The sequence below is a fragment of the Zootoca vivipara genome, chromosome 1, assembly GCF_963506605.1.
Source record: "Zootoca vivipara chromosome 1, rZooViv1.1, whole genome shotgun sequence".
In the NCBI taxonomy this organism is placed as follows: domain Eukaryota; kingdom Metazoa; phylum Chordata; class Lepidosauria; order Squamata; family Lacertidae; genus Zootoca; species Zootoca vivipara.
In genome coordinates, this window is record NC_083276.1 from 79,641,612 (window position 1) to 79,664,034 (window position 22,423).

A 22,423-nucleotide genomic window follows, 5' to 3' on the forward strand; every position below is an offset into this window, starting at 1 on the left:
AAAACATGTAGCCCACGGATTAGTGGGTGTAGTTTTGGTTAATTGCTTTCTCTCAATTCCATGTTTTAACTAAATCCTTAATGAAAACTGCATTTTGCTCTTGTAAGTAAATGACATTCAGTTCAAGTTGAAAATACAGTAGTTGTGTTAACTGAATGTATCGGTAGGAAGTGGTATTCCAATACTGAATGCATAGATTTTTGATATATTGATGTATGACTCTCACAGATATTTCTTCTCTAAAATGTCTGCTAACTTGTGTGCATGCTGCTGGGCTTACTCTGGTAGTACAATCGCACTTCTTGCTTCAGAAATACTCTTTTTACCCACAAGATATACTCAGTAGGTTAAAACTGAGTAAAACGTGTGATTACTCAGGGTTGGTATAAATTTTGCTTGCAGCCCCTACCATAACATTCATTACTTGTAGTAATTCAATTCTGTGAGATGGAGGAAGAAGCCATGAGCCAATCTTGGATACAAAGTAGTATACTTATATATTTATTTTTATAGGTACATTTCTTATGAATAAAAGGTCTAGGTAAGCAAAACAAGTAGAGGAGTTCTGGGCACCAGTACTCCAAAACAAAATAAAATATAAATACAGATCAGAAAAGCAGATGGTAAGGGGAAAAGCAACCACACATATCCTCCACCAAAGCAAAATAACAATAAAACTTCATTAATATAGTAGGTACTACAGATATGACTCTGAAATTGAGGGCAATATACAGTGATTAAAGCTGTGAGAGCAACATTTAAAACAAAACAAATTAGTGCTTTATCTTCCTTAAGGCTCACAGTGGTGGCACAAAACTTATTTACAGGCTTTTAGCTTTTTTTCTTTAAACAACAACAAAAAGACAAAAGGCTTATGAATTTTCCTTGGAGAACTCATTCCCAGCCCCTCGAAACAGCCAGACTTTAAAAGCTGGCTCCATATCCACCCTTTATTTTCTTGGCTCCCCAAATGGCTAGAGAGATATGGCTTCATGTTCCGCTTCTAAGGAAGAATTTTCTCCTAGGTCAGAAGCACTGGAACAGAGCTCCCTCAATCAGATGCAGGAAAACATCCTTCCTTCTGTTTGGGGAGAGTATGGAATTGGTGCAGGTAGGGCGAACATCTTCCGAGACAGGCGAGTAGCATGAAGATGCTGAGCTGGCCAGTCCAGGTGATGTCTATGATACCAGTTCAAACATGGGCAGGTAACACCTTGCTATAGAAACTACTGTACTCTTTAGTGCCGTACTCTTTAGCCCTTGCCCACCCCAATACTGTGAAGCACTTTGGGATTAAAAAAAAGTGCTATAACAATAAAGTAAGTAGTTGTAGCAGTTTTAAACAATAAAACCATTAAAACTGTAATGTAAAGAGTGCTACTGTTACAAAGGATTATGCATATCAGATTCTCAGCACGGATGTGAATGTACCAGTGAAAATATTTGACACATACACAGCCCTTCTCTCCAATGCCACCTGATAAGACCAGGAGAAGAAGAAAAAAAGTGATTGGTTAATTTATTTCTGATGTCACCATGTCCCTGCTGCCCTCACCCTGATCTTGATCGGTAACAAACTATGGATAAATGGTTTTATACATTTAACGCATTGGGGAGTGGGTAAGGGGATAGTCAGGTCAAAATGTGAATGTCCTCACCAGATTGTTTTTAACCCAGCGGTTTCTTAACCACTAGTCTAAAGACTTCTTATTGCTGGTCTGTAGAAAGGAGTCTGCTTAAGCCTCCTGCTGCTGCTCAGGAGGAGAGCACCAAAAACAGTGACCCACCAGGCCTAAGATGCCTCTCAGTCATTAAGCATCAGATCTTCCTCTATGAGCTGCTTCTTGCAGGGTGGTTTCTTCCCATGCTGCTGAAGTGTCCTAGGAAGCCCCAAAGGTCATGTTTGCTCTGCAGCTCCTCCCCACACCGTTTTCAGGAAACTGGGTTGGCGATATGGGGAGGAGCTCCAGCACAAGCACCTCCAGTGGAGCACCAGATTCTCCCTTTGCTGGGAGGTGCGAGGGGAGGAGAGGCTCCATTTTGGCTCCCATTCTGCTGGAGTAACAAAACAAAACAAAATCCAGCCTACGTGGCAAAAACAGGAAATCGGCACATAGGGCTGCAGAACACGGAGAGGAAGAGCAGCCTCTTGTTGCGAGAAAACTGGAGCATTGCCCGTCCCTGCAAGATCCTGACTTACTAATACCAAGTTGAGAAGAATTATCTGAATATTGTCCAAGGCCAAGTACATTTTTTTTGACACTCCGATCACGCTCAAGAACAACTGTCCTCTAGCTGGGGGTGTTGCTGGATGCCTGCATGGTGAAGAGTCATTTGGTACTGAACCTCCATATGTTTTGTGGACAAAGTAAGAAAGTGGGGGGCCCCGACAAATAACTCTGCAGGCATGGACCAATAGGAACAGCACTAGAAGATTGTGGTGGATTTAGCTGGGTAGCACCATTGTCTCTGTGAAGTATCTGCATAACCCTGCAGGTACAGTACTTTCACATGGTGAACACATGTTGCCCTATATAAGCCTCCTGTCTCACATGCTTTTGTCAGTTACTCTTGGGAGAGATTAAGGCAGGAGTGGGGAATGGCTTTTCAGCCTGCATTAACTTCTGTGGGCCATGTGCCAATGGTAGGCAGGGCCAGATGCAAAAGTGAACAGAGCAATGACTGTCAATGCAGATCTCACTTTTGTACAGTAGGCTAATTTCCATATACGGTACTCTCAGACACCTCTCAATCTTCCAGCCAGCTAAGCAAGATACCTGAAGGAGCGCCTTCCCCCCCACCGTACAGCCCAAACACTGAGGTCCAGCTCTGAGGGCCTTTGGGTGGTTCCCTCACTGCGAGATGTGAGTTTACAGGGAACCAGGCAGAGGGCCTTCTTGGTGGAACGCCCTCCCATTAGATGTCAAGGAAATAAACAACTACCTGACTTTTAGAAGACCTCTGAAGGCAGCCCTGTTTAGGGAAGTTTTTAATGTTTGATGTTTTATTCTGTTTTTAATCTGTTGGGAGCCGCCCAGAGTGGCTGGGGAAACCCAGCCAGATGGGTGGGGTATAAATAATAAATTATTATTATTATAGATGCATTATTAGAGCTCAAGGACACAGTCCAACCTGGCAGAAACACTTGTGAAGCGAGGGCAGCAAGGTGGGTATCCTGAAGGGAGGGAAGGCCAAGGGGTAGCTTTTGTTAAAGTGTATCCCATCAGGTGGCAGGTAGGCAGGGCAAAGCTTCCTCAAGCATTTCCTCTAACAAATCTTATACTGGTAACTGCCACTGGCTCATTACAATGATCGCCAAAAGGTTCAAGAAGGATAATGAGATCTCCCCTTGGCTAAGGGGTTTTTTTTGTGTGTGTGTGTGTGTGTGTGTGTGTTACTTAAAAAGAAAAAGGCAATAGCCTCTATCCTGGGAGGGTGGTGTGTAGATGTGTGGCAGACTAAGACTCCACAGCAATTCAATTCAAGTTTAGGTTAAGATCGCCATTTCCGTCCGCATTGGCTCCACCAGACACATGTTGGAGTTGCGGCAGTGGCAGAGGAATGGGTGGGTGGGTGGGAACCCACAGCAGTGGTAATTCTAAGGGTCGTCAGATGGGGCTCCCAGATACTGCAGATCTGTTTAGGAGGAACATAGGGGGTGGAGAGAGAAGCAGGGGCTGTAAGGAGAAGCAAGAGTGCTTGCTTGTCAGTAACAGGCTGTTTCACAAGGGAGACTTCAACCAGTTTTGCATTACCGGCATTCGATGCAAGAACATTTTCACAAGTAACATTGAGTAACAGTGCAAACCTACACCCCTCTACCCAGAAATAAGTCCCACCAAATTCAATGGGATTTACTCAAGAGGTAAGAGTATAGAATTGCTGCAAAAAAGATTTCTGCACTTCTTTCACTAGGGAGGAAACCCCTCCCTGGCTGCACTAAATGCCACTAACAAATTACATGACCCAGTCTGACTGATGGGGCAAAATGAGACGTTAATAAGGAGGACATAACTGCAGGTCTCTTATTGTGCCTGTTTGTTTCCCTGCTGTTCAGCAATGGTGCCAACTGGTGGTGAGCACTAGCAATTGCAACTACATTTCTCATATCCTTGTTCCTTGATAAGACAGCCTGCAGCCATTATCAGATGCTATGGTGCCCTTGGTCTGCTGGGTCTCCAATATCTTCTCCAGCCCATGCCTGTGTGCCCCTCTCAGCTGCTTCTAATGAATGGCAGTGCCAGGTGCCATTTCCCCTTATGCCCATTCATGGAATATGCAGCATTGTAAGGAAGAGTGGCAACCGTTGCTGGGCCACCAACAGACACTGCGAACATTATCTACACATTTTTATTATTTTTATGCCACCTTTACTGTTCCAGCTCCCTTCAAAGAATCCTGAGAAACATAGCTTACTGGGGGTGCTGCAAAATTTATGTGACAACTCCCCATGCAGAACCATAGCTGCCAAGTTTTCCCTTTTCTCATGAGGAAGCCTATTCAGCATAAGGGAAAATCCCTGTAAAAAAGGGATAACTTGGCAGCTATGGCAGAACTATGGTTACCAGAGTTCTCTGGGGAAATCTGTAACGCAGATGTGAGCTGAGAGCAGCAAATGTGAAACTGGTGATAGCCCTAGAGGAGCAATCGAGGAATGGGGGGGGGCAGGCCTGCCTACCTGGGCAATTTCATTACTACTAATAATGGCAGACCCATCCAGCAATGCAGGCACCAATACACATTTCACCAACACAGAGATAAAACCCAGCCACCATCACAAAGTGGATTCCTACCTTAACACAGTTGTTCCTTTCAGTTTACAATAATCTGATTTAAAAATGATCAGTGCTTGGTCGTTAGAACTAAACCAAAGGCAAGTATGTTTATATCTGTGGATTTGCATATTGATAACCTGATTCAGAATCCATGAGCAGTCCCAGCAGCTAACCCTTTTGCTTCTTATCTTTCCCATCCCTGTCCTCTCATCTTCCCTAAGTTGCTGTTCACACTCTTGCACAGAAATCTAAATAACCCGCTTTACAAAACAACAACAGCAACAGAGCCTGACTGAGTTGGCCAATCCTTTCTTCTCCCTTTGAATGGAAGTTAAAGGCCTGAAATGCTGGGTGGTTGTGCTTTTGCATCTGCCTTAACTCCTTGCGCTTCCCCGATTCAAAATGTGTGTGCAGGCTGGTGCCCAGCGACAGTCCGCTTTGGTTTCCTATGAGAGACAAGTGGATCAATAATCAAACAAGCTGATCTTGTGTGGAGGGGCAGGGGGAAAGATCAGTGGTTTAGCAAGTTAACATCTTGTAACAGTAAGTTACCCAAAATATTCTTAAGAATGCCAAGGAGGCTTAAGGTCTGGAGTGAAAAAAATGTTCTGTTTGTTGCCTGACAAGTGACCCCTTGGGGATCAAAACACTTTTCAGTCTGGATATACGTTTAGTGTTGGGTATATCTCTCCTGATGGCCTCCCTCTTCAACTTCAGGGATGGTCTCCTGCTGAGAGCATGGGCCGTGCCATGTGCTTGTTGGGTTGAAAGGCATTTTTCGCTGCTCTCGATATATGGGCCTCAGGAGGAGCCCTAGGATGCCAGTGCATATTGTGTCAGTCCAGAGGCAAAGCTCAGACACTGCTTTCCTCAAGTAGATTTGAGCTTGCTTCTTTAGAAGCGCACTTATCCAATCCTGAAAAAAGGCACATTGGGAACAAAACTAGCCTGCCTGAGAGTTGTTTTTGTGAGGTTCCTGAGGTCTTCTCTCCCTGGAATGTAACTATATGGCGGGAGAGGGGGGGGGTGGAGCCAGAGGCAAATCCCATTGCTTTTCCATTGGTTGCTGCTGTTTGAAATGACGGGTCATTTGTGTGTTCCAGTGTCACCAGGACTTCTGCAGAGCATAAGTTAAAGAGAGAAGAGGCTAGCTGCCAGCCAGAAGGTCAGAAACTCCAGTGTATGACTTGCAAACACAGCCAGGCAGAATATTCCTTTTACAGAAAGAATTCCAGTGTTTCAGCTTTAGAGAAAGACTCCCAGCGTCATCATTGAGAAATGCCAGTGTCTAAGAAAGCCGCTTCGTTGGCTCTCTGGGTGCTGAGATCTCTTCCCAGCCAAACTGTATTTTGTAGTTCTGAGGTGTCCAAAGACATTGAACCCAGGCACGGCTCCAGTGTAGAATTTTCAAATCCAGTGTAAAAACGAGGAAAAAGAAGGAATGCCAATGTCTCTACAAGAAGTAAGGCCTTTGAAGGACTGAATGACAAGCATCTGGCATGTCAAGGGGGGGGGGAGAGATGCCTCGGTATTTCCATGTTTCGCTTGCTAGTGGCATTATTCCCCCAAAGTTGTTTGACATTCTAATGTTGATATTCCACCGCAGGGTGGAGGTGGGGGTGGGGGGAGAACCACACCAGCTGATGACAGAGGCAACAGGATAGGACTTGGGGGCTCATATGAGGGAACATCCGGTCCAATGAGCCATGGGGGCCCATTTCAGTTCCAATCCAAGGGCAGTGGTGCTCCTGAGACTCACTCACACAGCCAGTAGAACTGGAAGTAATAGTCAGTGAAGAGAGAGCCCATCTGCTCCACAGCAGTACTGCAGTTGGCTTGGCCCTGTGATGAGTGGGAGGAAGAAAAAGGTTTAAGGGAACTGGAAACCGTCACAGAAGAACAAAGGTTAGGCAACAACAACGAGAGGCATCTCCAAGGCCCTGTGTCTGGGTGCAAACCCTCAGATATTTGGGTAAGGTCTTGGGAGTTGGACTAAATTTTCTGAATCGGTCATCTTTTGATATACTCCCCCCCCAAGCTCTAAAGGATGAATCCAAAGGCTGTAATGTTATATTGCGGGTACTTATACTCACAGGTTTAGCAAATCGGAAGTGATAGGTGAACTCCTGAAACGGCATCATCACCACAGGCCAATGGTATGTTACTCCCTACAGAAGAAGTAGAAGAAACCCTACCTGGATTAAAAGGAACACAGCTGCTGCTATAACAAGGACCTCTTTCTCTGTCCTGTACTGGAGGGAGAGGCTCATGCACCTTGCTCTCTGCTCCCTCTTTGTAGTGGAAAACCGATGTGAGAGAAACAGGCAGCAAGATGTAGTCCTCCACCTACCACTGCCAGTTGCTGTGCCTCTCTTGTAGCCACGGGTTGGGTGGGCAGAGAATAGGGGATGGGGATACACAGAATTAAGATCTTATTGAACTGGAAAATGCAGCTTACTGAACCATGAAGGTCAAACGACATATGACCTTAACTGTGCAGTTCTGCCCTTGTGTAAGCTTTTGTCCACAAAGAATGGTGGTAATCTGGGAAACCTAGCCAGATGGGGTATTATTATTATTATTATTATTATTATTATTATTATTATTATTATTATATCAGGGTTTTACACAGCGGTAGGGCTATTTCAGTTCTGCTCCCCATGCCAGCAATTGGGCAGAGGTGAAGACCTGCACTCAAAGGCATGACAGAACCATGCAGTTAAGGTCAAATGGTCTGAAATAAGAGACAACACTTATTCTGAAAAACATGCGGTTAAAAATGTAGACCATATGCCCAGCCAGCACTAAATAGCTTAACAAGCCAACGATGACCAGTTATGAAGATGGTTTACTTATGAACGTTTACACATTTTTATCTCCCAGGAAAGCCTTCACATGCAACCTTGACAGGTGTGCCTCTTTCTACCTCTCTCCTTTACAGCACAATACTATACATACAGAAGTTGAGTGGGCCTTACTCACAGTTCAGTGAGTAGAGAGGACTGCGGCCTTAAAGAGGATCCAAAGGGCATTCACCTAACAGGGTGCAGAAACTAAATATACCCGTTTCCTTTTCTATTATGAGCAGCAACTTAGGGGTGCAACTGGCAAGCACCTGCCAGCCATGATACTTTGTGGTCCTACCTGGGTGCCTGCTGCATCAGAGAAGCTGTCCGCGTTCACAGTGTTGTGCTGACATGGGTTGTTGGAGGTGAAACCACAAAAATAGCCAGACACAGCAGAGGAGGCGCTGGGAGAGAGGGGAAAGGGCAGAGGAGGGTGTTTAGTGGAGGCAACAAGGTAAGCAGTATTGATATGCGACATTGTCATACTTTGGTACTCTCACCTGCAGCACCTTTAAAGACACCCTTTTTAATTGAGCATTCATCATAATTCATGCCCATTATGCTACTGGGGTGGTTATACATGATTGCACCTTCAATACCATTTGCGGCCGCAATTTTTTTGCGGCAGTCATACTGCTTCATTTACAATAGGTACATGCCCCGTAATTTCCTCCAAAAATTTCATACCACAAAGGTACCAGTTTTTCTTTTCTTTTTAAAAACCTCACTGTTGTTAATCTATAGTGCAAGCACCTCAAAACAACCAAAAGGCAGAACGATGTGCAGATGGTTCAGTATAAATCTGCCACTAAAGGGCTAATATTGCCTTGTTGACATTTGCAGAATGCACTTACAAAAAGGACCCACCAGTCTGGAGGGGACATCCCAGTAATAGGAATGGCACATTTTCATCTTCTCTGACCTGTGCATTCTAGTGTCAGCTACTTTCACCACTTTGCTTGTGGGTTCTTCTGCTTTCTCCACCTACAGTTTTGAGACCATGATGGAGTCCTTCTTGCTCACAACTCCCACCTGATATTCAGCTGGCTGCTGACTGTTGCAATGTCACTTGAGGCTGCACCCCTCCCCAGAGCCCCATGTCTTCCCAAGAATTCTTACTCACTTCATCTCCAGAGTAAGATTTGTGTTCACCGAAGTAAACTTGCTGATGGGGATGCGGTACGTGATGTTCCCCGTCCTATATGCACAGACAGAAAACGACAGCATGACATGTAGCAGCCGCCTCAAGATGTGGAAGCTGTATCCCTCCCCATTGGAACCAGGCCACGCCCACTCCTCTGCTGCACCCCCAGCTCACAGTCCAACACGATCCCTGGGGAGTTATATCATGCTGGCCCCAGCTGGAAGAACAGCCTTAGATTGCGAAAGGCCATTGTCCAGAATTGCCTGCTCTTGAGAGGGCAGGGACTCTCTAAAGCAAGGGTAGGGAACCTCTGACCTGGGGGCCACAAGCCCTTCTACCTGGCCCCTGTGACTCTCCCCATGCCACATCCCTTTCTCCCCTGTTCATGCCCCTCACCAGTGCAACTCTGCACCCTTGGTGAGTGTTATTGCCTGCCTAGATTGTGTCCTTGAACTCTGATAACATTTCTTAGTTGCCTGGAGGGAGGACAGAGGGGGATGAGGGGTGTGTGTGTGTGTGTGTAGAAACCAGCTTACTGTAGAAAGGTAACATTTAAAATAGTTGTTCCACCTGATTTTGCCTCTGGCAAAAGTGTGCTCAGAAGAGAAAATGGCCCTGAGGCTGAGAAAGGTTCCCCACTCCTACATTAAAGGTTTTAGGCAGAGTTTCTTCCTAGCCCTGCTAACTGAGACACCTTTAATTAGAAACACCAGAGATTTGAACCTGGGACCATTTGTATGAAAAGCAGGTGCACTATCAGCAAGATCACATCTTCCCAATAAATCTACAGTCTCTCTCTCACATATGGCAACTTGAGGATTCTGGTCAGAAGCATTCCACCTCAACATGGCCTCTGCCCATGTCCAAACTTCCCTGCTGTTCCTTTACATGCACCCACATCCGATACTGATTCCATCGCTAAACACAAAAGTGGTCTTACGCAAGTGGTCTTGACTTGACAAAAAAGATAATGCATGGAAAAATCCTGAATTGATCATTTATCAGCTGCCTGCATCCCCCCCCCCCGAGAACTTGGCCTAACAAAGGTTATGGCAGGACAGCACTTCACCTACCTGCATTCATCACCAGCAGCACAGGCCTGAGGCGTGATGACCACGTTGCTCTGTACAAGTGATATGGACTGGAGCACAGGAGCTTTTCCTGCAAGGGGGAAATAATCCATACAGGGAAGAAAGTTATTCTACATGGCAAGCAAAGCCAAGTCACAGGTGTTCAGAGAACCATCAGAGCTCCTAAGGCTATATAATACAGCCTTTGTCAATCTGGTGCCCTCCAGATGTTGCTGGACTGCAACTCCCACCATCCCTGACCAGCTGCTGGGGTTCCTGAGAACTGGGAGTCCAATAACCTATGGAAGGCACCAGGCTAGGAAACAATGCTGGAAGGGATTTCTAAGGTCATGAAGTGAAGGCAAAGCTGGCCACCAACCTGGGTGGCTTTAAAAGAGAATTAGACAAATTCATGGAGGAGAGGGCTACTGATGTCTACTAGCCACGCTAGTTATGCTCTGCCTCCATGGTCAGAGGTGGTATCCCAGTTGCTGGAAATTGCAGGTGCAAAGTGTGCTGTTGTGCTCAGGCCCTGAGTCAAGGTCTAAAATATACAGCAAAATCACAAGGAAAAGAGGGGATGCTTACCCTCCTGGCTGGTGCTTCCTGTGCTGGGCTCCTCGGAGTCTGATTGGCTGATAGTGCTGCGCCGCTGCCGTGTCAGCCCAGGGGAGAAGCTGTTGCGTGTTAGAGGGAGGTTGGAGATGTATTTAGATTTGCCTTGGATGTGGGTGAAGGGGGAGGATGGGCTGGCATTGGGGCTGCTGAAGCCCCGTGATCTCTCAGAGGTCTTTGGCCACTTGGTATGGGAAGTCACCTTGCCAGTGATTCCCCTCGATTTAGCTTTGATGTTGGTCACTGGCAGCAGTGACATGAGGCTTTGATCTGTGAAGGTAGAGCAATGAGAAAAGAATTATGGTTTGTGCCTCCATACACCAAACTTACACCTACCCATTAAGTTATCATTGTACCTTTTATGTTCAGGAAATGCAACCTGAGAACTACTTCTGGAAACAATGCAATGCAAATCAGATAAAGGTGTAGGAGTTAGTTAAACCTTCCATGTGAAAGCACATTGGGGAGGGGGGAGAGGAAAGGGGACAGTATTCTGTCAGGTGAGCGGAAATGCCTTATTGCTAAACTGAATTCACAGCCCTCTGTGTGTTCACAGGTAGAATAGCGTTTACCTGTCCGGTTGTTGGTGGCTGGGGTGGTAGTCTCAGAAGCTGCATCAGAAGATACGTTGTTTGGAATGGTGTTCAGAAAAGGAGAACAGCACATGGAGAAACAAGGCGGGTCGAAACAGACTAATATGCTATGGGCAGGCAAGTCATAGAGAGATTCAGGCACATGTGTTGTGGCTGTAGGAATAATAAAAATAAAAATAATAAAATACCAGCACCGGTTCTATGTAGGTCAGAGGAAAATGGCAGAGACAGAGCAACACACAATAACCTCCTGCATTGCAAGGCCTAGCTCATGCAACCACTTTGGGACTTATTTATTTCAATATGGGCCTTCTGCGTGCACATGGACTGAGTTTGTCCATTAGCAGAGGGCATGTATTACATTGGCCCTCGGCCATTAATAGTGAGCAGAAGCTGCCCATGATGAGTAATGCCGATTTTCTTTAAAAATGCAGCTCACTGCAGTAGGGCAACAGCTACTTCTTGTGTGAAATGGCTGGTGGCAGATCAACCTGACCATCATGTGAACACACAAGAGGGACCAGCCACATCCCCCATGCCTGACTTTCCAGCTGAACACCTGACTGGCTTAGCCCGGGAGATGTTTTGCACAGAGACAGCCACAACTGGTACCTACCACGCTGTTTAAGGGAAGCATTATCAGGTGTGTTTGATGAGGCAGCAGTAGAAAACATAATCTGATTCTTATCAATGTTCTGACTGGACCTAGAATGCAAGGGGGGAGGGGAAATGTCACTTGAAGTATTTACATATATATAGAAAAATGGTATGTGTGCTAACAGAAAGAGATGGATTAATGAGGCAGCTGAACATCAGGGTTTGGAACGAAAGGGTGCATAAAGGCTCCAGAAAGGAGGACAGGGAGGGGAAAGCAATACAGAAAGCAGGATGGGAAAAGGAGGACACCCTGACAAAGTGTCAATGGGTGAACAGATCAGGCAAAGCCTAAAATTGCTGCCAGGTATCCATTACAACCCTCCCATCCCGACAGTCTACTCCAGGGATGGCAAACACTTAAGGTGAGATGGAAAGAGAAGTTCAGAATCTGACAAATGGCTTCTGACCAGGGCTCCCTAGTCTCTCCCTAAAGGCAAAGGTAAAGGGGCCCCTGACCATCAGGTCCAGTCGTGTCCGACTCTGGGGTTGCGGCGCTCATCTCGCTCTATAGGCCGAGGGAGCCGGCGTTTGTCCGCAGACAGCTTCCGGGTCATGTGGCCAGCATGACAAGCTGCTTCTGGGGAACCAGAGCAGCACACGGAAACGCCGTTTACCTTCCCGCCGGAGCGGTCCCTATTTATCTACTTGCACTTTGATGTGCTTTTGAACTGCTAGGTGGGCAGGAGCTGGGACCGAGCAACGGGAGCTCACCCCGTCACAGGGATTCGAACCGCCGACCTTATGATCAGCAAGCCCTAGACTCTGTGCTTTAACCCACAGCGCCACCTGGGTCCCTAATCCATATCAGTCTCTCCCTAATCCATATCAATTGAAGAACTATTTCCACTTGATGTGCCTGTAGATGTTATTTTCCATATATGGGGACACAAACGAGAGAGAGACAGAGATGTATCTATATGTAGTTGTAAACTGCATTCTGCAAGTGCAGAAATTCTTCTATCCACAACCTGAGGACTTCTTCCCTATGCACAGGAAGGAAAGCCTTAGTCCTTTCTTTTATGCTGATGCACAGGAAGGAAAGCCTTAGTCCTTTCTTTTCCCTCACTGGTGAGGCAGCTTAGCTATCTGCTGCAGTGCTGGCTGCTATGTAGACTTCATGCTGTGAGAGTTTTGGGCAACAGCAACAACAACAAAATTGTTTTCAGGGTGATGGTGGGGGTGGGAAATGCCATTCAATTCCATATGAAATTTGAAAAGGGGGCTTCCTTCTGATGAAACATGGTTAGGATTGTGCTTTCAGCTAGCTGCCTAATTCCCAGTTTAGGTACTGCACCACCCAAGTGGCTCCTCTCAACCTAAATTTCATTGCCCAGCTTGGCTCCAAAATGTTCATTCAAGCAGTGAAATGAACCAGGGACAGGAGTAACTCCCCTGTGCGGAAAGGTCACAACACCTGCAACATTCTGGTTTAGAAAAAAGGCAAGTCAACGAGGATGTAAGTGTATGAAATTATGCAGGTGTGGGAAAAGTGGATACAGAAGCATTTTTCTCCCTCTCGCATAATGCTTTGAGGAAATGGAGTGTTGGAAGATGTAGAAGGAACGGCTTCTTCACCCAGCCCATAGCTACACTCTGAAATCCATTACCAAAAGATGTAGTGACAGCCACCAACTTGCATGCTTTTAAAAGGGGATTAGACACGTTCATGGAGGATATCAGTGGCTATGTGCTTCCTTCAGTGTCAGAGGCAGTTGCTGGGTACCACAAATGTGGGAGTGCTGTTGCACTCAACTCCTGCATGTGGCCTTCTAGTTAGGCATCTGGTTAGCCCCTGTGCGAACCAAATGCTGGACTAGATAGGTTTTCCACTTGCTCCAGCTGAGCTCTTACATTCTCTCTCTCTCTCTCTCTCTCTCTCTCTCTCTCTCTCTCTCTCTCTCTGTGTGTGTGTGTGTGTGTGTGTCCCTGCTCTGTTTAGGAGGAGGAGTACTAAAACATAGGCAGCTTTAAAAAGAAAAAGAAAAACACAGAAGAGGAAGAGTGGGTGGCATGGAAACACAAGTCATCACCAGAAAGGATGCAGCATTAACATCAACAGTATACAGAAAAAGAAGGCTCATACCGTGGACACAGGGCAACTGGGATGCCAGGACCCCTGTGCCGAAAGAGAGCCAGGAGGCAAGTGGTCGGCACAGCAAAAGAACTGCAAGGCAACAGGAAAACAAAGGGGTGGGGAGGGATGAAAGGCACAGATGACAAAAGTCACAAGGAGGGATGATTTGGATGAGGAGGAAGGGCGGACAGAGAAAAGAGGTGGGGAGAGAAATAAATGAAAGGAAAGGAAAACAAGTAGAGAAGGGAAAGAGAAAGATCAATCAATTATTTAGGAATAAGTATTGCAACAGTGGTGTGAACCATCTAAAACTTCTGGGTACACAGAGACAAAGAAGCTTGGAATGCTTATTCCCTATGGGCAGAATTCAATGCCATGCTATGGTGAATGTCCAGTCATCGCAATCACTGAAGCTTGTCAGACAGAACAATCCCCTTCTCCTCCTTTGGCGCTGTTCTGGGGGTTCTCCCAATCCCTCCAGAGCCAGTTTTGGGGGTCCAGCCAACCCTGTTGTGTAAGCAGAAGCCTTGTGCTGATGGGACTCACTGGGTGAATCCCACCCCAAGACTCTGGCCTTCAGTTACTGTAAATTAGCCAACACATGGAGTCATGCGTCTCTATATATTTCTGTATGTCTGTGTATTCACCATGCAGATCTGGCATAGAATCTGGCTTCCTGGGAATCCCTCAACTCATGCCAGCAAGTTGTGGTTATGGGAGATCCAGTGCCATTTAGTGGATAGAGTGTCAGACTAGGACCTGCGAGAGACCAGGGTTCAAGTGTCCACTCAGCCAGAAAACTCATTGGGGGTTCTCCCCACCCTCCCAAATGGATCTCGAGGGGCATGGGGGGAGTGCAAGCGGGGGAAAGTCTCATTGCACTGCTGGGGGGGGGGGTCCTTGCCCTGGCTTCTGTTAGTAGAATGGGGTAGCTGAAACCAGCCCTAAATAAAGAAATTTCCCTTAGGGACAATAAATAAATAAATCCCCCTCTGGGGCCACATCCATAAATCACAACAAATAATAAATTTCCTCAGGGACTATATTTCCAAGAAACAGCTTTGATGTATTCCCTCCCTACTCTAGATAACATATCCGGTCTTCTTAACACCTTCTTACACTCTTTTCCATATCTGATCTTCTAGTGCTCTTCTGGTTTGAAGGTTTCTTTCATGATTACGCGTTTTCCTACTTAGGGTTTCGAAAGGAAGGTGCATCCTTTTCTGAGGAAGCAAGTGACCAAAGGAGGAAAGGGGGGGCAGGAAAAGTAGCTACATACCCTTCTATATCCACAACGTCTTCCTCATTGCGGTAGCTCAGCACATAGAGGGTAGACATGGATATCACGCTGGGAAAGAGAAGAGAAGAGAAACTGAGCCTTTGGAAACATAAACTTTCAATATTTTCAGGGAAGAAAAGGAAGCTGTCTCCAAAGAAGTCAGCCTTTTGTGTGTATGATTGACTCAAGTCCAGGGAAATCTTTACTCCACAGGACATCAAAGAGGACATATAGTCAGTGGCATACCTCGCTCAGTTTGAAAGTAAAATATGCTTAGAAAGGGCACTTGCCTAAGAACAACAACCCAGAAGTGCAATTTGATTTGAAATCATATTTATTGCAAGTGGACTCTGGTAGCCAGGAATCCATAGTAAAAAAATAATAAAAAAATACACAATACCAGGAAACACATCAGATCAGTTTCTGCATGACATCCCATGGCTGCCTATCTAACATACAGGATGTGCAACATACAGGATTTCCCAACTCTAAGGCGCCAGAACTCCAAAATTCCAAGAAAGCCGCCTAAAACAAAGCCGTCTAAACACACACACACACACACACACACACACACACACACACACAGGTTTCTAGTTTTCCTTATTGCTGTGATTATTTTGAAAAATGTGATGGCAAACCTCACCCCCTAAAAAAAGTGGGAGGAGGGAGGGAAAGTAAATTTTAAAAGTCCAGGCTCTTCAACTTTACTGCAAAGTGATTCACTTAATTTTCTTCTGATTTCAGGACAATGACTGTAGTTGCCGTCAGTGCAGTTGTAGCAACCAGCAAAACACTGGACAGGCTCAATCGTGTTCATGAAAATGATATCCACAGTTTGTCACATGCAACCTAAAATAGGTGGATTTTATGACTGAGGTGCATTTCACTGTGATTCTAGAGGAACAATCAAGAGACAAAAGCATGGTGCAAAAAAGAAAGCATTCATCGCTTCACCTTCATTTGGGATGAAACTGGCCCACCTCTAGATAAGCATAACCAGATAAGCATTCACTCACAGGCCAGAACCCCCTATAATAATAATAATAATAATAATAATAATAATAATAATAATTTATTATTTATACCCCGCCCATCTGGCTGGGTCTCCCCAGCTACTCTGGGCGGCTTCCAACAGGATATTAAAAACACAACAAAACATCAAACATTAAAAACTTCCCTAAACAAGGCTGCCTTCAGATGTCTTCTAAAAGTCAGATAGTTGTTCATTTCCTTGACATCTGGTGGGAGGGCGTTCCACAGGGCGGGTGCCACTACCAAGAAGGCCCTCTTCCTGGTTCAAATTCTCAATTCTGTGCACCACACTCATCTGCTGAGTGTGAAACAGCCCTGGTGTGCAGACACCAACCTGAATGCCATGATGATCACCAGGGCAATGATGGTGCCTTGAAGGAAACGTTGGCTGATGCACGCTTGGTCCGTGACCACAGAAGGGGACTGCACAAGACAAAGGGGAGGGAAAGAGAACCATCAGAAATTTCATCAGAAAGTTATCCCTGTATTCCTACTCTGATCTTTCTGTGTCGTTCTTTTGGGGATAGCAGGTTGTAATGTGCCCCTTCCTCACTGACCCTCAGGTAACTGTTCACCCACCCTCCCCAAGAAAGAGCCAAGATGTCTGAGGAGGCATTGGTACCACATTCAGAAGGCTACTAAATAAAGGAGAACCTTGAGTTGGTGAAGGAATTATGAAATGCAATGAAAATGCAGACTTTTTGAAGCAGAAACAGAACACAAATTATTTCAAGAGAAGGTTGCTGGATGAAGCAGGAATGCAAGAGTCAGCTCAGACACCAGGAAAAAATTCAGATCAAGGAATGCATCATGTATATAAAAATAGTTCTTAGCCCACAGAGACCATAAATATCACTCTGCAAGTGTTTTTAATTTGTATGCGCTAACATTCACTCAACATCTTAACAAGCAGCCTCAGCAAACACAACTTGGCTTGTGGGACTCAAAGGTAAACATTTGATTCCATCTGCACACCATGATGGCGAGGTGCTGCACAATCAAGAGCCCCAAACCCAACCTACAGAATCAGCAGCTGTGTCTCCTTTCAAGCCAGAACCAGCTTCAATAACACCAGCATGCCTCATGCACATGAGCAATCACAGCTCAGATTACGACATGTGTCTCCCTTACAAAGGCTTCTTACCTTGCTGGACATTTTGGGGGGCCTCTTTTTGTGTGGCACACTTCCTGCACGGCTGAACTGACTCCCTGCTTGGCTACAATGAAAGGAAAGTTAGGATGCATCCAGATCAGCACTCCTTATCACATTTAATTTCACTTCATTCTGCTCCTCCTCCCTCTCCCACTACCAATCTAACAGAATAGATATCTAGCTGGTTCATAGGCATAAACTCAACACAGGTGAGAGGTTTAGTTACAGGTAGGTAGCTGTGTTGGTCTGACGTAGTCGAAGGTGAGAGGAAATAAGGTGCAGCGAAGGGGTCCCTATATGAAGGAGAATGTCAGGGTGCTACCAGAGATGGGTTTAATTAGCAAATGGGTTGTTCACAACAGTTTGGGTTTTGTTTTGTTTTTAAACTTGCTGGGTGTCTACTTTCACTATTCCTCTTTGAAAACAGAGTACTCTCTGAAACAGATTTTTAAACTGGAACTTGTAGGTGCAGATTTACAGGAAAGTCATCTTTAGAGAGTATAGATGCTTGCTCTATCTGAAGATCTTATTCCTATGGGAGAGGAGTAGGTAGACAGAGTCCACTAAATCACTGGGACACTCTCTGTTCAGAGGCCCAAACTGAATACTTCTTCTGGCACCAAGACCTCATAAGAGGCAGGAGAAGGGATCACAATATTTGCCCTCTCGTTATGAGTGTGGTAGAAGAGGCATCAGTGGAGGAATAAGTTTTTTAGCCTGAGTACGTATCTGAGCATACTTCAAAGCTCTTTTTGCTTTTCTACCAATGCAATCCTATGCTTACTTACTCAGAGGTTCAACTGTGTTCAACGTAACTGATTCCTAATAGTGTGTATATCATTGCAGCCTGCATAACAACCCATTTCCTCAGAGCTGGATTGTTTAAAATACTCTAACTGAAAAGAAGTTAGAATATTAAATTTACTCCCCTCTCCTTGCTTTTTCTTTTTTTAACACAGGTCTCTGTGGTACCTGAATGCTCCGGAGCTAACAGTTGATTTCATACTGTCCAGTCGCTTGAGTTTGGCGAGTTTATGACTCCATCTCTCCAGTTCATCAATCCGGGTCTCCAGGTTATCAGTCAGTTTGCAAAGCTCTTTCACAGCCCCCACATTTTCCATGAAAATGCGCTCCTAGCATGGACAAAATAAACACTCTCTTTGGGTGTGCTCAGGTCCTCACATTATGCCCTTAGTTTTTGGTGAATTACAATCATTCCCTACCCTCACCCCACCCCCACCACCCTGCTCCTTCCATGCAAAGGCAAGAGCACCTCCATCACAGAAAGATTGCTCTTTGATGCCTATAATCTACTTAGCACCCAGTTAGCAGACCAATTTTATGCATGTTTCCTCAGAAAAAAAAACATCCAGTGTTGTCAATGGATTTCCTCCCAAGAAAACCTACATAGGATTTCTGCCTTACCATAGATGACTTTGCCCCTAGATACTTATCACCCCCCTGTGTCTCCCGCCAGAATGGTCATCAGAGGGCTGCCTTCTGTGTGCCTGAGGGTGTGTGTCTGTGTGTCCGTTTGAGGGCAAGGAAAGAAGCATTTTCAGTCCTTGCTCCCCAGCTTCAATTTTTTTCTTCCAGAGTGGCTTCAAAACCCTGAACAAGTCCCCCCCCCCAATTTCAGTTTGGGCTTGGGTTTTGCTAAAAATATATAGACTGGGAAATGATGCCTGAGGAGTCTGTCATTCCTATCAAACTTGTTTTCTGTTTGCTGCTTGCCTCCTCTTCTAAGGGCTCCACTCACCTTATTCACCACTAGGAAGTTCTCTACAGTCCTCCCACTGGTAAAGACCATGTCCCCAGTGTCTTTCACTGCTTCTGGGAGAATCTCCCTCACCTCCTGAGCAATGACACCTGAACAGAAATGGTAAGCATGTATCACAGTGGCTCTGGGCCACAAAATATAAATGCAACCTTAGAATCCCAGAGGCACCTGCTAGGGTCAGGTATGAGGGAGTTTGGACCAATGCTAGTAAGGGACTCTGTGATGCACATACCTCCAGCTATATACTGTATATATAAAATACTATGGAGAAAAGAACTCGAATGTAGCCTATGGGAGGGTAGAAATAAGCAAGTAACTAAGGGTAGCTTCGCAATTTATAAAGCAAAGGAGGATGCGGCCCACACTTTATGTCAGCCGCTGCCAACCTGTTTTTCACTACAGCTCCCATCAGTTGTACCCATCATGGCTGGGGATGACTGGAGTTGTAGCTCAAAACATCAGGAGGGCGCTAGGTTGGGGAAGGCTGCTTTATTTGTCTGCTGCAAAAAAAAACCCTCCCTGCAGCCTCCTTGAGTGAAGACTGATAATAAGGGCATACGTAAATCTGTTAGTGGGGCTTAAATAATTAAATTGTTTCTCCATGAAAGGAATACCTGCACACAGAAAGCTAGCATCCAGAAGAGACATGTGCTACTTCAGTGCTACTTATCCAGTTCAGACCTGAGATCCACCTTTAGCCCAGATGTACATTGTGAGATGAATTTCTTGATTTTTACCATAGATGCGTACAAGCATTGCAGGGGGTTTGACTAGAGGAGCCTCAGGAGCCTCCCAACTCTACAATTCTATGATTCTATGAATGAAATTGACTGCGAAAGACCAAAGCATTTCCCCCAAGCCCTGCGATACTAACTGTGACCTCGAAGTAGAGTGTCATATATTTGTAACATCAGAACCAATGATCAGATGACACATGCCGTATACATACAATTTAGTATGCCTAAGGGATGTTTCACAGAAGGACAGGAAAACACTATTATGAAGTTCCCAAGTGCAGGCCAACAGTGGGTACATGTTCGATCATGGATACCCTGATTTGGGTGAAGGTGGATGTTGACACTTTTGCTGGCATTAAAACTCCTGAACAGCAGAGGTGCAAGGATGAAGTTGGGGGTCGGTGAAAGGACTGTACCTGTCTCTGATGTGTTCTCCAGGCCTACGGTGGCAGCAAACTCTGGCTTGTAGTTATAGTGCACCAGTCGCATACGGGAGATTCTCTTCAGCTGTTCTGTTGTATCCACCTGAAACCATAAGACCCACAATAATGACTTTGGACTGCATTTCCTAAGCAGAGATCCTACTGACTAAGGCATGCTGGGCCAAGCTCTTACTTCCTGGATGTCGTCTTTTACTCGGATGTCTGATGGGTGCATAAGGGAGCCCATGACTTTCACATTGCCATGGACGACCAAGGCTTCATCTGGGCGGTCTGTGTTGATGCCAACTCTGCCGTGGTGAAAGACAGTGTCAGGGAGCTGAGCACGTTGCCAAAGTACATCGCTGTCACTCTCAAATTGCCCTGGGTTAGAGGCCTACAAAAAGAAAAGAAAAGAGGGCAGGGATGCACATAGGACATTAATGCCAACAACACAGAACTGTAGAGAGAAACAAAGTTATTGGGGAGAAAAAACTGCTGCTTTTAGAATAAGACCAAATGCAGAACAGAGTCACCTCCCCTCTTCCTAAATGCAGGGGGAAATTCTTTTGCGAAAGTTAACGGATTTGAATCATTAAAAACAAAAATGTTGCCCACCAACCGATATTGAAGCTGGGCAAGAGAAATAAGCAAATGAGTCAGCCAGGCACAGAATACCAAACCACCAGAGCAATTAAAATCATGTAGAGTGGCAAGTCTTTTATAGGGGCCCTCCACAGTGTTTAGTGGCCCAGCACCTCTGCAAGTATTTTGTACACTACACTGTATAGGCAACTCAGTGCACATCTTTGTACAGTGGAACCTCGGTTTATGAACACCTCGGTTTATGAATTTTTGGTTTATGAACGCCGCGGACCCATCTGGAACGGATTAATTCACTTTCCATTACTTTTAATGGGAAAGTTCGCTTCAGTTTATGAACGCTTCAGTTTATGAACAGACTTCCGGAACCAATTACACCCATGTTTCAGTTTATGAACGCTTCAGTTTAAGTACTCCGCGGACCCGTCTGGAACAGATTAATCCACTTTCCATTACTTTCAATGGGAAAGTTCGCTTCAGTTTATGAACGGTTACTCCGCGGACCGTCTGGAACGCATTAATCCACTTTCCATTACTTTCAATGGGAAAGTTCGCTTCAGTTTATGAACGCTTCAGTTTATGAACAGACTTCTGGAACCAATTGTGTTCATAAACCGAGGTACCACTGTAGTCAGATGAAATGTAAGTTGCTTTGCAGAGTATTTTGGGAATTCCAGTTTCCCTTTTTCAAGTTTTATGACCATCAGCATGGATAAGAACACACCGCTTTTTGTCCATGTTTGGAGACAGCGACACGGCCTCCAACAAAACTTACTTTGCAGTGTAGTTAGACAAAATGCACAACAGTAAGTTGTTTACAGCTTGCGAAGGCTGTCTGGTTCACTTTGCAAGCTAAGCACAAGGAGCCTTGGTTCTGAGTCAGTCTGTGTTTACAGACCTGCTGAGATAAATGCCCTTTTCCAGCCCACAACGGATAAAGATAAAGTTGCAAGCTTTTCTCTCTCAGCAGGAGGGGTGTGTGGGAATTCTAGCTATGAGGCAAAGCATCACCATTGCAAAACAAATTCCCAAGGGATTGTTAAGAAAGTGACAGGGTGGCTTGCATGAGGGTTGTGATGGTGATGATAAATGTGTGATGAGCTAATTAGAGCCACCAGCGCAAGAGTGACAGGAGAGAACAGGAGGAACAAACATCTCAGACGGTGCTTATTTTCTCAATATGTTCCTGGGGCTTAAGCTTGCCTAGTCTGGAAGCCCCTGGTCCCTATTCCCAAATGTAGTAAGGGCAGATTGTGGCTTCTCAGGAAAAGGACCTTTTGTACATGGGTCAAGTCCAGGAAGCAGCACTATTTGATGTGGGGGCTCAATGGCTCAGGTTTCCATGTGATGCTAAACCAATCCACACTTACTGCAAATGTGTGGATTCCTGGAGAGGAGATCATAAGTGCTTTGCTCCTCCACTGCCCTTGCTCCTGCCTGCTTAGCATATTGTCTGAGGAGACAAACTATGAGCCCAGGTCCTGACATGGGCTTAACCAAACCATGGCTGAAAACAGAGCAGTGCAGCAGTAGCAGGACTGGAGAAGGAGCAAAACAGCAACAATATCCTACCTGGGAACACCCATTCACGCGAAATCACAATTTGGCTCGGTATTACGTGCATACTGGGTCAATAAAAATTGCAC

General features: G+C 45.5%; 1 protein-coding gene across 3 annotated transcripts in view; it reads right to left on the bottom strand.

Moving 5' to 3' along the window:
- Positions 1 to 3,378: 3,378 nt before the first annotated feature.
- Positions 3,379 to 22,423, bottom strand: part of MYRF (myelin regulatory factor) — a 97,349-nt gene continuing 78,304 nt past the window's right edge. For all 3 annotated transcript variants that reach the window (XM_035123506.2, XM_035123496.2, XM_035123515.2), the window contains 15 exons: positions 20,371 to 20,571; positions 20,172 to 20,280; positions 18,998 to 19,107; positions 18,211 to 18,371; positions 17,230 to 17,302; positions 16,420 to 16,508; positions 15,054 to 15,122; positions 11,660 to 11,748; positions 11,023 to 11,196; positions 10,424 to 10,720; positions 9,839 to 9,926; positions 8,745 to 8,819; positions 7,920 to 8,025; positions 6,869 to 6,943; positions 3,379 to 6,617 (listed from right to left, as the gene is read on the bottom strand). In XM_035123506.2, the coding sequence (XP_034979397.2) occupies positions 6,531 to 6,617; positions 6,869 to 6,943; positions 7,920 to 8,025; positions 8,745 to 8,819; positions 9,839 to 9,926; positions 10,424 to 10,720; positions 11,023 to 11,196; positions 11,660 to 11,748; positions 15,054 to 15,122; positions 16,420 to 16,508; positions 17,230 to 17,302; positions 18,211 to 18,371; positions 18,998 to 19,107; positions 20,172 to 20,280; positions 20,371 to 20,571 (1,803 nt within the window). In that variant the 3' untranslated portion in view covers positions 3,379 to 6,530. The remainder of the gene's footprint in view (positions 6,618 to 6,868; positions 6,944 to 7,919; positions 8,026 to 8,744; positions 8,820 to 9,838; positions 9,927 to 10,423; positions 10,721 to 11,022; positions 11,197 to 11,659; positions 11,749 to 15,053; positions 15,123 to 16,419; positions 16,509 to 17,229; positions 17,303 to 18,210; positions 18,372 to 18,997; positions 19,108 to 20,171; positions 20,281 to 20,370; positions 20,572 to 22,423) is intronic.